The 15,215-nt window shown below is 32.8% G+C and overlaps 1 protein-coding gene across 1 annotated transcript in view; it reads left to right on the top strand.

The window, feature by feature from the left end:
• Positions 1 to 15,215, top strand: part of LOC149421187 (lachesin-like) — a 214,561-nt gene that overhangs the window by 149,135 nt on the left and 50,211 nt on the right. The window contains exons 4-6 of the mRNA XM_089635397.1: positions 5,994 to 6,149; positions 9,398 to 9,526; positions 13,264 to 13,401. Of these exons, the coding sequence (XP_089491523.1) occupies positions 5,994 to 6,149; positions 9,398 to 9,526; positions 13,264 to 13,401 (423 nt within the window). The remainder of the gene's footprint in view (positions 1 to 5,993; positions 6,150 to 9,397; positions 9,527 to 13,263; positions 13,402 to 15,215) is intronic.

The raw sequence follows: 15,215 nt of genomic DNA, 5'->3' as shown, positions 1-15,215 counted from the left end.
AAATCATCATCATATCAATGAAATAAATTGCTCAGTGCCCAAATATATTGCTTCACACATCACACTTCTCACACTTACAAACACATTCACACGCGTCACCCGTAAATTACTAGGGACGGGTTGTTTCAAAGAATTTGCACAATTCATCAAATTTCACAGTTAATTTTCTGTACGGACTGCGAAAGTTGTATTAAAGGTCTATTATCATTTCAGTTCTGTGAAGCAACTGGACCATGTTGATATAATAACATAACTTCAAACGGACTTTCACATAATTCATCAAATTACGAAGTTAATTCAATTTCTGTGAATGTTCAATTAAAATTCTGTTAATATTTCAGTTATGTGAAGCAATTGACCAATATACTTGAAAAAAAAAATATTTTCACTGAAATTTGAAGAATTGTTCAAATTCTGAGATGATACAAACAGTCTTTAGTATAACTCCCACTATGCAGAATAAAAAAAATATTCTCAACCAGCTGTAAATTCAAATGTACTTAAAGGGTTTGCACTTTGTAAATTAAATCCAACTACATCCCTAGTAATGAAGTCTGCGAATACAGATTAATAATGAAGCAAAAAGTAACGATTTTTACAAAAACAAAAAAAAATCGTATCGAAATCTTGAAACCGAAATAACGCAATATTAAATATCATGTCACCGCGCGCCGCGTCGAATAACAAGAAAACCATATTACCAATCAACCTCGACAAGAGATGTGCGTCTTTATTATATTCATATATCGCCTCCCTAAACATAGCAGTATGGTGTGGCCCACAGTTACTTATACGCTAGGGATACTCCAAGAAATTTTTTGAATTTTAACTTGCAGCATAATAATTTCCTTAAGACAAAACTCGTTGTACCGGACAGCAGATCGATGTACCAAAAAATGATTAATTAATTACGAAAATGAATATTCTGATATCACACATTTTACGATGCCGAATCCTTTGAGGCTTATCTCGCACGATGAGTCATTTTGATAATATTTTAAATCACCTTACGCGTGTCATATCGCCAGTTCAAGGATGAATTACTGACAAAACTGTGGGACCTTTGTAATTAATTCTCGGCGCTATGACGCATTGTAATATTTCTGTTTATATATAAGAATAATTGCTCAACATTAACACGTGTAGAAACTGTATTTTAACCCAATAAATACGCAAACAACTGGCCCAACCAGTCAGTTGTCCGAAGTTCGCGAAGTTGTGTTTCATTGCAAATCCTTACCCAAGGTGCCCCCGAGAGGAAACCGACATTTTACAGTCAATGTCACTGGGGTAGGTGTCCAGTACACTCGTGTTTTGAGAATTAACACCCGGTGTGCATGAAATCCACCCTGGATTGCGCGTAGCTCACCACACTTGCCTAGATTTTATTGTATTTTGAACCTTAAAAAATGCTCCTAGCATAGTGAAATATAATTTATTCGCTTGGCAAGAAAATTATAAATCACTTTATTTACATTTGGGAAATCGAGAGAGTTAATTGTATATCAGTTTGTACATGTATAGGGTAGCAAAAATTAAAACAATTATGAATTTCCTCCTTGTAACTATACCTCTAATACACAATAAGAATAAAAAATTATTGAAATTTATGATGAAAATATATTTTCCGTATCATAATATTCTAGCTTGTCGTTTCGTCACTTGCAAATATGTTTATTTTATCCATGAAAAATTGCGTCACCACATTCCACGTCAAATCTTTTAACTCCGATTTTTCAATGTCATTGTACTGTATTTTTGACAAAAAAACTAAATTTCAACAAACACAAACTAACGATAATAGACCAGTTAGACGAACGTGCGTATAAAACATAAAAATCCCATCGATAAACACAAGCTTTGGACAAAGACACCACAAATACTTTGCAAAAAACATTCATCAATCTGACGCTCTACATAAAAATGAGCGAAACAAAAAATTTCACAAACAAAATTAAGATATGGATTAAAAAACAAAAAGGACTACACTACAAAATAAATTAATCTTAAAAGAATTCAAAATATACCTACACAATGCACATATTATACACAACCGGCCATTAATTATTTACATATTGATTAGTTTTTATAACTGCCTTAATTAATTTATTTTGTAACTTAAATTTGTCTAATTAATTTCAATCCATTACATTTTTATTTACATACATAATTTGTCACAAAATAAGGACCTCAGCACCGGTAAAGCACCCAGTGACGCTAACATTACCAAATCATATTTTATAAAAAATATATTCTAATGTATAAATTAATACAATAAAAAACAAAAATTTACAGGAAATTCTCATACGACTCATTTTTACTGTAAAGAACGTTTCATTAGCTGGAAAGTTAATTCTATATAAATTAATTTTTCAAAGGAAGCAAACACATTGTGGCTTGACATTTTAAATAAATGAAATGAAAATACTTAATTGTAAGTCACTTTATTGATAAATTTTACTGTCTATTTTATTATCTAAATAAATTACCTATATTATGTTTGTTTGTAACACTAAAGAGAGAACAAATCAGAAAGCAGAGTATTAGTAGCTCTCCTGATGAAACCACGTAAGGGTAATTTTGATATTCAATCATAAAAGATCAATAGTTTCGTTGCTTGTGTGGCACGTAGCGCAGTCTTGTTGAAAGTAAACGTTTTCCAGATTAATACCATCCAATTCCGGCCATAAAAACCCATTAATCATCTCTCGATAGCGCAATCCATTCACCGTAACTGTTGCTCCAGCCTCATTTTCAAAAAAGTAAGGTCCAATGACTCCGCCGGACTATAAACCGCACCAAACAGTCACACGTTGAGGATAGAGAGGCTTTTCAACAATAATTCTTGGATTTTCCGAGCCCCAGATGCGATAATTTTGCTTGTTGACGAATCCACCGAGGTGGAAATGGGCCTCATCACTCAAGATGATTTGCATTTGATTCACTCAAGCGAATTTTAATAATTTTAATGCGTTGTTAAAGCGTGTATCTTTCCATTTTTATTAAAAACATAGTTTTTACTTATCAAATGTCAAAAAATGACAGCTTCAAAAGTAACATCTACCGAAATAGCGGGCTATTTAAAATAACAACTCTTATTGGAAAATCCTGTATATAAACACATAATCTGGTGATAAAAACCATACAACTTGAAAAAACATCATTTTGCAGCAAAACAAGCAAGTGCTTACGAAAATGCCCTGCCATTCCAAGATGATTGCCATGTCAGTTTTCTAGAACTTTTCAATATTGATTTGTGATGTGTAATATAATTCTCATATCAAATTGATTCTTGATACTTTAAGAATATTTTTTTACTTTCTTGCCTACTTCACTAACACCCTTTGTTAAAAGTAATGCAACGCAACTGCAATCTAAAATTTTTATCTTTTATGAAGATTTAAAACTACGGAATTATCAATCATTAATTTTAATTCTGCGTGATTTATTTAAATGATAAATTAATCTATGTTAATAATATAGTATAAAGATTGCCAACAGATCTAACCTTTTTTTGTTGTAATAAAATTTTAATAAATTTTTTTTTTTTACATCCGCATACATTTGTTTAAATTTACTGTTTTTCAGATTTTATTTAGTTTTAAATTTACGCCAATTCGAGTAGAAAATCATTTTAATATATTACAAAACAGGTACACAAACAAAAACACAATTTGAATAAATAAAATATGACCCATTTAAACCTTACACGGGAACCTTTACAAACGCTTTACATATTGTACGATACTCCAATTAAACTTTGAACGTGTGGGAATAATAATTATAAATTCCCATGAATAAATAATCATACATCCAATAACTCACCATAGCCATATTTTCAAGGGAAATCCTGCCACGTGCTACTAGATACTACAACCAACTCTACGTATACTTAGAATTATGAATTATCTTTCAATTGTGTTTGAATAATTCGCCAATCTTTCGGCGGTTTTCGACATTTTTTTTTGATGTGCTTCTAAACATCATCTACAATCTGCACGTATACAACCTATGATTATACTATACGTCTATTCGGCTACACGCCTGTTCGACTGTACGTCTACTCTTCTATACGTCCAGTCGACTAAATGTCTATTCGACTAGGTATACGTTCATGTGACCATATATTTTATTTGATAGTGTAGTATATTATGCGAGTCAGAAAAAGTGAAATAGATGGCGAAAGAGTAAGTTTGTAAGAGAGCGCCATTGCTATTCTGGGGTTGCTCAAGTATATTTAGTTGTGACAATAAAGAATATTGGGTACAAGGCACTTTATCGCCTTTGTAAGGTTATGTGGTAACATAGAGTCGAAATAAAAGAAGGAAGGAAATGATTCCAAGATACAATATTTATTTCTACAACTTTATATAACATGAGAACTCTTAAATCAATAGTTAATATCTCAGGGGTGTGCATCATCCGAAGGATTGAATGCACGGTTGGAAAATTTAAAATTACATTGAGAGATTGACAATAAGGTTGGTGACATTAAAATTTAACTGACCTGATAAACGTGAAAGGGCGCCAAAGCAGTGCCATCCGGCAAAGCTAAAATTTTAATGTGTAGAGCGTTGGATGACCAAGGTAAAAAATAGCTAACTGCGTCGTCATCGTAGCTCATAATAATATGTCGGCCCATGAAGTGGCTCGTGTCTTCTCTGCTCCACAACGTTCCGGTACCGCAGCCTGTTGAATACTGACGCGTGGAAGTGGCCGTCCTGACCGTCTCCCGTTACCTCTTGAGGTTGCCATGTGGCAAAGCAGCCGTAAATCAGAGATGGGAACTGATTGTTGCTATGACTCTGTAGCGGACTAGATATAACTGCTACATAGTGTGTTTGTTATATCAAAGTCTGTAATATTGTGAATCGTGTTTATTCTCGAAATGGTTAATAAATTGCAGCTGGACTTCTTTATCTACCTCACCCTAGCATAATAAGGATATAGCAGATAGATAGATCGACTATATGTGTATTTGACTAGTTAAATGCTTGTTCAACTATAGGTAGGTTAATCGACTAAACGTTTATTCAACTATAGTTCTATTCAACCGCTAGGTAAACGTTTACTTGACGATGTGTACGTTAGTCGACTACACGTTTATTCGATTTTAGGTCTATTCGACCATCAGGTAAACTTTTATTCGACTATTTGTCTGTTCGACTATATGTCTATTAAACTGCACATCTATTCGACTATACGTCTATTTGACTATACGTTTATTCGTCTATACGTCTATTCGACCATACGTCTATTCGACTATACGTCTATTCGACTATACGTCTATTCGACTATACGTCTATTCTAATATACGTCTATTCGACTATACGTCTATTAAACTGCACATCTATTCGACTATACGTCTATTTGACTATACGTTTATTCGACTATACGTCTATTCGACTATACGTCTATTCGACTATACGTCTATTCGACTATACTTCTATTCGACTATACGTCTATTCGACTATACGTCTATTCGACTATACGTCTATTCGACTATACGTCTATTCGACTATACGTCTATTCGACTATACTTCTATTCGACTATACGTCTATTCGACTATACGTCTATTAAACTGCACATCTATTCGACTGTACGTCTATTCGACTATACGTTTATTCGACTATACGTCTATTTGACTATACGTCTATTCGACTATACGTCTATTCGACTATACGTCTATTCGACTATACGTCTATTCGACCATACGTCTATTCGACTATACGTCTATTCGACCATACGTCTATTCGACTATACGTCTATTAAACTGCACATCTATTCGACTATACGTCTATTCGACTATACGTTTATTCGACTATACGTTTATTCGACTATACGTCTATTCGACTATACGTCTATTCGACTATACGTCTATTCGACTATACGTCTATTCGACTATGCATGAATTGAACTATATGTCTAATAACAAGCACCCTTATGTCTTCTCCAATTTGTTGTACACACTAATTATTTGTATGTTCATCAGTGCCCCCTGCAATCATCGACAACAAGACCTCAACAGATCTCGTGGTGAGGGAAGGCAGCAATATCACCCTGGTCTGCAAGGCGGCTGGCTATCCTGAGCCATACGTCATGTGGCGGAGAGAAGACGGGGAAGACATCAACTATAACGGGGATAATGGTAATAAAACATTCACTACTATAGACAATAGACGTCCAAATTGATTGACCAGCCCACAAGAGCAAGGTGAACAAGCCAAGTCGCGAAGCGTGGAGGCAGCGTAACCGTTTCCCTTTCTGTGGTTTGTTAGTAAATTAATCTGACATTGCACAAGCAACTCGCATTGAAATACCACTATTTTGTCCTTTCTACAATGGCGCGCAAATTCTTAGAAACTTAACTACAAATATTAAATCGGGTAATCCAAATTTAGAGCATGTTTCCAAAATCTAATATTTTGTTACACTATTTAGTTAGACACTTTTACAAATTTGTTATAATTTACCCACCTCACTCATTTTAGCGTCGCTACGCCAGACAGTTCGGTTATTTTTTTTATTTACTATATTTAATTAGATACACGTATATAGCAAAAATGACAAGATAATATTGCAATAACTGAATAAGTATATTAAAAATAAGTACAAAATTGTAGGTCGATATTAGTTCCTAGCTAGATTGCCCATTCTAAGGAACCAAATTTAATGCTGTTAAAGTGTTTTTTTTTATCCAAATTGAATATTTATTAAGTTTATACTAAATGAGTCATTAATAGGTAACCATATAAAATTTTAAGTGACATTATTTAATAGTTTTTCAGACTCCACCCTCCCCAAGCCAATCAACCATTTAGTTATTTATGAACCGATGAAGGATATTTTGCATGTTTTAACATTTAATTCTTAAGGGGTTTTATTTTATAATTTCGGTCCCAGATATGTATACGACTTTTGATACTTTGCCGTATTGCTCCCTGGGACCACGAGAACCTTTTGGGTGTGACTTCTTGTTATATATTTTTGATCAATTTTACCAAGATTTTCTAGATTTTTGTGTACGTGAATAATAACCCTTTTTATTTAATTTTGATGAACATCAAGTAGTTTAAATTTTATGTAGAGCTGATCGCTAGAGTACCTATAGGGTTTACGGGTTCGGTTAAAAACGAACATTCAAATCAATCCTGCGCAGAAAGTCCCACATTGAACTGCGCTGCAAACTGTCGCCTTACTTTAGGAAACTCTATTTTTCTGCGGAGGATTTGTTTATTTCAATGTGCGCTCTTCGGTGGTCAACGTGCGACTGATTTCGTGGTTTATTCAAAGCATTCTCGAACAGTCCTGGCCAAAAATATGGTCACGTGGTTTGCCTCCAGTTCGCCGAAAGGAAACCACGTTTGATGTTTCGCATGTCCATCAATTTGGATGTACATTTTTACTACTCTTTTTTCATCTTTTTCATTTTTTTGTTGTATGTGAATCTGGCAAAGTATTGCACACGACAGAACCAAGCTATAATATAAACTGTAGAACTGATTATTTTTTAAGTTTACTTATTATATTTGAGTGCTCACATCTACAAGAATATCTGTACAGACGATCAAAAGAGGAATTAACAACGAAGCAAACAGTTTTTTTCCCCAGTATCCATAATATCAACAATATCACTCCCCCCCTCTCTTGGTTAGATACGTTTGTTCACCAATTCAAACAGTTTTCGAATTTTAAAATGGTTTGACAAAAAATGCAAAAGCGTTCTTAAAATATATGAAATTTAAAACTCTTTTAGTGTAAACAGAAAAAACAACACGCGAATCCTTTTTTGATAATTATTCAACAATATTTTCAGAATATTTTTTAAGTTTAACCCTTTCTGAAACATTAATATAACAAAATATTTCTAGTCTGTTATTTTACAAGTTAAAATTGTATCAATAACAAAATTGTTGCAGCTATTATTTATTTGAAATGTGTAGGTACTTTATTTTATTTATATGTTTGACAAATATTTACTAACATTTGAAAGGTAAATTTCTTCTTTTGAAATGCCATGATCCTGGGCTCAGAGCCGGCCCTAGGCCAAGCGGCGCCAGGCGCCAGAAAAATTAGTCGCTCCCGCCTAGGCCCTGGGTAGTATGTAGTAGGTAGGTGATCACTGTAATCAATAATATTCTGATGATTTGTATTTTTGTGTAGAGCCGTTTTTATGAAAAATAATCTCAAGGGCGATGTGTTAGGATCGTTAGTTGTTAGGTATTATCAGCGCCTTGGCAATTCCTGGGGTAAATTTTATATACTTTCAGCTTCACAAACCCTACAGAAACTAACAATAATAGACAAGACAATAGAAATAAAATAACTGCAGAATTCGATGAATCTTAATTATTTCTCACAGATTAACGTGACAGACTAGAAAAATATATTTATTATATGTACACAAATATTTTTTCATGAATTTACGAGAGAACAACTGTACACAAAGGTGAAGTTTTATAAATATACTTAAATGGGTAATTACATCTACAATTTAATGGACGTAACATTTTGAACAACGACAGTTCAAGAGAGAGCCATTACAATTTCAATATTTGGAAGAAGATTGTTAAAAAGGTGTTTTTGAACGTCACCTCGACGCAACTTAGCTTTTGTTGTTCTGCAGCGATACCGAAATGCCGCTATTGTCTTATATTGTTTTTATGGTAGTCCCAGAGAGACGTCGTACGTACATGTTTTGACTCGACCGTTTTGTGTCTCGTCTATCCGTACATTTGTTTGTACGTTCCGTTTCCGTTTCAAGATAGTGTCCATTTTAATGGTTCTATAAAGACTATTTTTTCAAATAAAGAATTGAATGATTATTTTATTTATTTACTTTATTATTTAACTTTATTTTTCGAATTTTTGTCGAATATTGATATAGTGACATTTATTTGGGCAGATTACATACCTAATTCTTACTTAGAAATTTAAAAAATGTTTGTATTATAATAGAGTAGGTGGGCATTTATGTACCTACTTGCAAATGTCATAATATCAAAGGATATTTTGTTTTTAATTTATTAACAGGGAGAAAAAAGAAGAAAAACGTCTAGAAAAGTCTACTGTTAACCGAACTATTAGTACTAGTTTTACTAACCGGGTGCGCCAAAGTATTGAACCATAAAATATGCAACATACCATATTATTCTGGTCTTGTAAAATGTCGGTTTACCTTAGTGAATCCGCTGCGCATGAATAATTTAAAACATAGTCTTAATAATTTGCATACACTACGTATCCGTCATAATATGATGTTATTTCTCCTTGTATCAGGTTAGGTAATTTAGCGTAAAGCGCACTTGAGGAGGACTTTCACAAAACTCCGCCATATAAATTAGCTATTATTATGACAACATCATCAATCAACGTACTTTTTTGTGTTTTCCTTAGTGAATGTGGTGGATGGGGAGGTACTGACCATCACGAAGGTGTCTCGACTACACATGGGGGCTTATCTCTGCATAGCCTCCAACGGGGTGCCCCCCTCAATCAGCAAAAGAGTCATGCTCATGGTGCAGTGTAAGTATTAAATAACATTTATTAATAAGCCACTTGTGGAATATTTTTTTATAAATCGGTTGCAACAAAATTCTAAGACTTCTTGGATTATTATAAACCTTAAGAGGAAAGGCTGCGCGGCCTTCTTCATACAAAACTTAAATATGGATTTCAGACCAAAATACTTGACCAAACTGAATAATATTTTTTTAATCATAAGGTATAGCAAATATCTAGTGCGAATATATGTTATCATAAGTAGCCATAAGAAGCCAGAGTAAAGTTGGCCTCTCAGAAGCTGGGCGTACTGTACAGGGCCCGCAGATACTTTAATAGTACACAACTGCTGACCCTGTACAAATCGCAAGTGCGCCCTACTGTCGAATTTGGCAGCCATCTCTGGTCCGGAGCCCCTAAATACCCGAAAAAAACCCTTAACTCTGTGCAGAAACTGGCGGTCCGTTATACGTCAGGTATGTATGCTGTCCTTGTTCTATCGGTATCACAATGGAAGATGCTCTGAGGAACTAGCGTCATTGATCCCTTCGGCACCTTCGGTACGTAGTCGAGATACACGAAATACGCCAAACGCGCGCCCAACATTTGTACACGGTTGACATTTGTAACATGAGAACGGGTCGCTTCTACGATTCGTTCTTAAGTTCAACAGCTCGGCTGGGGAACGAACTGCCGGCCTCTGTGTTTCCTCCCTCCTACAACATGGGACTCTTAAAGACCCATGTTCACTCCTTCCTCTCCACAAAAAGATCCTCCACACAGCATCCCCAAAGATGACATAGACCCTGAGTGAAATTATTTTCTTCAGGGCCTCCGGTGTGGAGTTAATATAAAAAAAAATAAGTTATAGCAAATATCTAGTGCGAATATATGTAATCATACGGTATAGCAAATATCTAGTACGAATATATGCTGCTTTATTATTTCTGTTTTAAATTATAAAATATAGGCCATTAAAGAATTCATTATTTCACGATTTCAAGTTTGTAGGAGTGGGTTCGAGTTACTTGTAATTACTAAAAAAAAAATTTTTCTTATACTTTCTAATATAAGAAAAAAAAATTCTTGTACTTTCTAATAACCGCATCTACTATTTTAATAAAATGATATATAAATTTAAAAAAAAAAAAAAAAAAACATTGTAAAAAAGATTTTTTTTGTGAATTAAAAATTTATTATACGATAAATTTGTGTTCCAACGTGAATCGGTAGTTTGAAAATTATATTTACATCCATCAAAATAGTTTATGTAACAATTTATTTATTTCTCTTTATTTTCATAGTATGAGAGGTAGGATTATATCGTTAATAACTATCATTAAGTCACAAATAATTGCCAAAATTGACTCTAAAATCTTGAAAAATCGATTTCTTTAATGGCCCGTATTTTTCAATTTGAAACACAACAAAATAAAGTAGCACATACTAATACTAGATATTTACTATACCTTTCGAATAAAAAAATAATTTATTAAATTTAATTTTGTACAAAAAAGGCGGCAAAATCGTTCCCCATTAAGGACCAGACATAATTTATGGATGCGACTTTTTTATTATGGTTAGTGGTATTATAGACACCCCTGATTTACTAAACCTAATTATCTTCGAAATACCAACTAGAACTACTCGGTCGAAAATGTTTAACTACAACAATCAGGACATTCAGATATTTGCTTATGCCTAGATTGCATGCAGTTGGCAATACTTTCGTAAAAATAGTAGATGTGTTCAATTGCACAGAACTTAGTTATAAGAAGGCTATAATAACTTACCTCAATAATAATAATTAATGTAAGCATAAAACTATTCTTCTGCTTGGGTTCCATATAATTTAAATAGAAAGTTTTACTTCGTGATTACCGTTCCACTAAATTATTATTTGGGTATATCACATGTTTTCAAAAGCCCGTATGGGCGTATAATATAAAATTAAATAGCCAAAAATCATTTAAAATTTAATTCCATATGAATTGCTGATGAGAATCACGACGCGTTCCAAGAATGTTTTATCTTCCCTACAGTCTAATTTGTTAAAAAAAGTTTTACAAAAATGTCCAGAAATTGTTACATAGTTAATTCTCAAGAAATACAAATAATTTGTTCTCGTTTGGGAACACTCAATTGTTCAAAAATATCGTTGTCTCCCTCACTGTCATAGTTAGACAAATAAACAAAAAGTTATTAGAAAGAAAAAACACCAATTTATATTTATAAACAAATACAGAAATTAACCACAAAATATTTAAAATGTACCTATGCGAAACCAAAGGTTCCGACCGTAATTTGTGAAAATTTAATGAAATTTTTTTAGAACCTATTTTTATATGAAACGACAAAAAGTGAGGTGGCAGTAAAAGTTTATAAAACATTTTTTCTGATAAAATAAGAGTGTTTTCTTTATAATTAATTTTAGTATCAAAAAACGTAAAGTGGGCCATTTTAATTTTGGTTTTATGTTTGCATTCATAGTTTTAATACTTTCAAAAAAGTGTATTTCTGATAATGAAGTTTAAAGTGGATATTATCACTTTTTAAAAAAAGGTTCGGATATATTCAGAAATATTCCATTTATTTGGATTTATTGCAAAAATGAAATACTTTTTTAATTCAAATTGATAACTCAAATTGCTACAGTTGACTTATATGGATAAATAAGAGAGGTTTAAAAGCTTATTCTGAAGTTTTTTTTATGGAATAAGAGAATGTGAAAAAAATACAGAATGGTTTTTCTGACTTAAGAGGTGATTCATACAAACTCAAGTGAAACAAACAGGCTTCTCAACGCATTATAAATATATTGAAAGGTTTTTTTAGGACCTTCGTTTCAGTTTCAGCATAACTGTTTCAATATTACTTATTTAATAGTTTATTTTGTATACAATCTATAATCTCAAACTTGATGCACGTAATATAATTAATAATAGTCGGGTAGAAATTGACATAGTGGATTGAATAAGTCCGAGGAAGACAATACATTATCAAGTATATCGTATTCTAGAGATGGGTCTGAAAACAAAAAACAGGACAGAAAATAATAAGATCATCCCCAAATATCTCCCTGAAGGAATTGATTTTAAGGCGAAGCTTAATGCTAAATCACTATTTTCGATTAATCTTTATAACGAATTGGTTTATATTATTAATACCAAAATGTGCTTGGGATAAATTAAAGTTTTTCCTATCGTTTCCCTTGAGTAGAATTAAAATAATAAAAAAATAGTTACTTAATGTAAAACATAAATTTAAAATACTAAAAAATGTATATTTTCAATAGAAATGTATGAACGCATACATGAAACAACATTATAAAATACAATATTATGGCAATGATTATCTGTGACAGTTTCCCTTAGCTAACTTTTTTGCTTTCTTATAAAATTTTTTACAAAATAAATAAAAAACCGCTTTTGCGCTTGTAGTCGAGCGTTTCTTGACTCCTTTTGTCAAGCGATTTTAATGCCTATTACATATATTCGTGACGATATAAGGCATATCAAGAATTTGCGCATTTTTGGCTTGTAGCTTCCTCTTAATAGAGTTAACGTAGAAACAAACAAAATGCGCTGGAGTGACCAAGTATCACTGGCCTCCGGTACGTTGGAGTTCTTGGCTCTCCAGGGCAGAACCGCGAGGAGTGGCTGAAGAATCCTTGTTCACAGTAGAAATTGGATTGGGGGTTACTATCCTCAGCAGTTAAGAACCGACTTAGGAAGAATATTGATTTTTTTTTCATTTCGTAGTTCCGCCTATGCTGTCCATTCCCAACCAGTTGGAGGGGGCCTACGTGGGACAGGACGTTGCATTAGAGTGCCATACTGAAGCGTACCCAGTTTCTATCAACTACTGGACCACTGATAGAGGCGATATGATCATATCAGGTGAGAAAAAATATTTTATTTATATTAGTGTGTTGTACTAGCGCATACCCGTAAAAAAACTGTGAAATTATTCAATGTAATTGGTTTATTCGTTATGTGATTTTTTACTTCTTCTGAGTAATAAATATTAGTTACAATAATAATCAAATCGAAATACCAAATCATATTTCTGTGCTTACATTGGTTTGTTTTAAGACCATTTTAACAAGTTTCGGGATACGAGAATTACATGTTGACATGTTTGCTTATGCGATTGCGTTTGGTTAAGAAATATATTTTTCGTTAGGATTATATTATTATTATATATTATTATTTTCATCAATATATCTTATAATACTATTTTTACATGAAATTTATACGCTTTTTAATATTGCTTTTTTTAAAACTGACAATTCATGGTGGAATTATTATAATATATTAATTCCACCGTGAATTGTCAGTTTTAAAATTAGCAATATTAAAAAGCGTATAAATTTCATGTAAAAATAGATATTAAAATTAAATAAAATATTGCTATTTTTAAAACTGACAATTCGTGGTGGAATTATTATAATATATCATAATAAAACACATATAAAACTTTTTTCCACTTTAATTTTATTGACCTTAACCGGTTTCAGCTCGTTAAAGTCATCTTCTCATGTGTTTTATTATTATAATATATTTATACGCCGTTTTGATTTTATTCGATTCTACAAAACGTCGCATTATTTTCCATTTTGTGTTGAACAATTTTGTAGAACAAATTATGGACATAGGACAAGCTGATAATCATTTTTTTACTAGGCAAGAACTGAGTATTGCTATGTTCTTCGTCCGCAACTTTCCAGGCGAACGACTCAATGCCATTGGTCAAAAGTGATATGGAACAAACCAATACGACACATAACAGGGAAAGGCGAATATTCCACGAACTATTAGTTCTTACTTAGTTTGTTCCACATATGAACGGATTTCAAACAAACGTTTTGTTCTGTTTTTTTTTTACTGGATATAAAGATTAGTTTACACGAAAAATTAAACTTCGTTGAAAATGGCCAGTAGAAGAAACCAATATTCGGCTAGCGATTTGTGATAAAAAAATGTGTTTATGAAATTCATATGAGATGGAGATCTATGCTGTCAGGCGAGTGCAAGTGAGACGGACCGCGGGCTATAGGGCTAATAGAAAAAAAATCCATTCAAATGTGTATGGTAGGCACTTCTAGTATCATTATTTAATCTATAATTCTACTGAACTCCTTTTGTATACGCGATGATGGGTCAAGTCACCTATCAAAATTTAGGTCACAGAAAGGTCAATTTAGAGCCCTCAAGTGCCCTATTATATTTTCAACATTGTTCAAATGCTCGGAATTCATTTTATTTACGCTAACTATTATTCCTTATTTAGAACCGCCTGTCAATAGCTACTTTATTTAATGCTGAAGTATATCCTTCAAAATGTATAAAGTGTTACTTAGCAGTAATTTTTAAAGGCATCATCAACCCGTTAATCAGAACATTTATAAATTTTAAGTGGTAATTTTTGGGACCTATTTTATTTACTTACTCTATTTTTCTAGAAAATGTTCATTATTCAAGTGCTAGTAAAAATATAGTCCTGCCACCAAGAAATCCATTGTAACCCATCGTTTTGATCGTAAATGAAAAAGATGGAAAAGTTATTACGTACTTATTAACGATACGCCTTTATGGGCAATTTTATGTACTTAATAAACCTAACACTATAGTGTAACTGCCCAAAGCCATCTGCACAAGTCTAGCATCCTCAATCGGGGTACATTGTGATGCAAATGCTGAGTCTTAGGGTG

Source organism: Hesperophylax consimilis, chromosome 9 (genome assembly GCF_061612785.1).
Source record: "Hesperophylax consimilis isolate HC1 chromosome 9, BYU_Hcon_1.0, whole genome shotgun sequence".
Classification (NCBI taxonomy): Eukaryota; Metazoa; Arthropoda; class Insecta; order Trichoptera; family Limnephilidae; genus Hesperophylax; species Hesperophylax consimilis.
The sequence above is the reverse complement of the archived record's forward strand: the minus strand, read 5'-3'. Positions and strand labels throughout refer to the sequence as shown.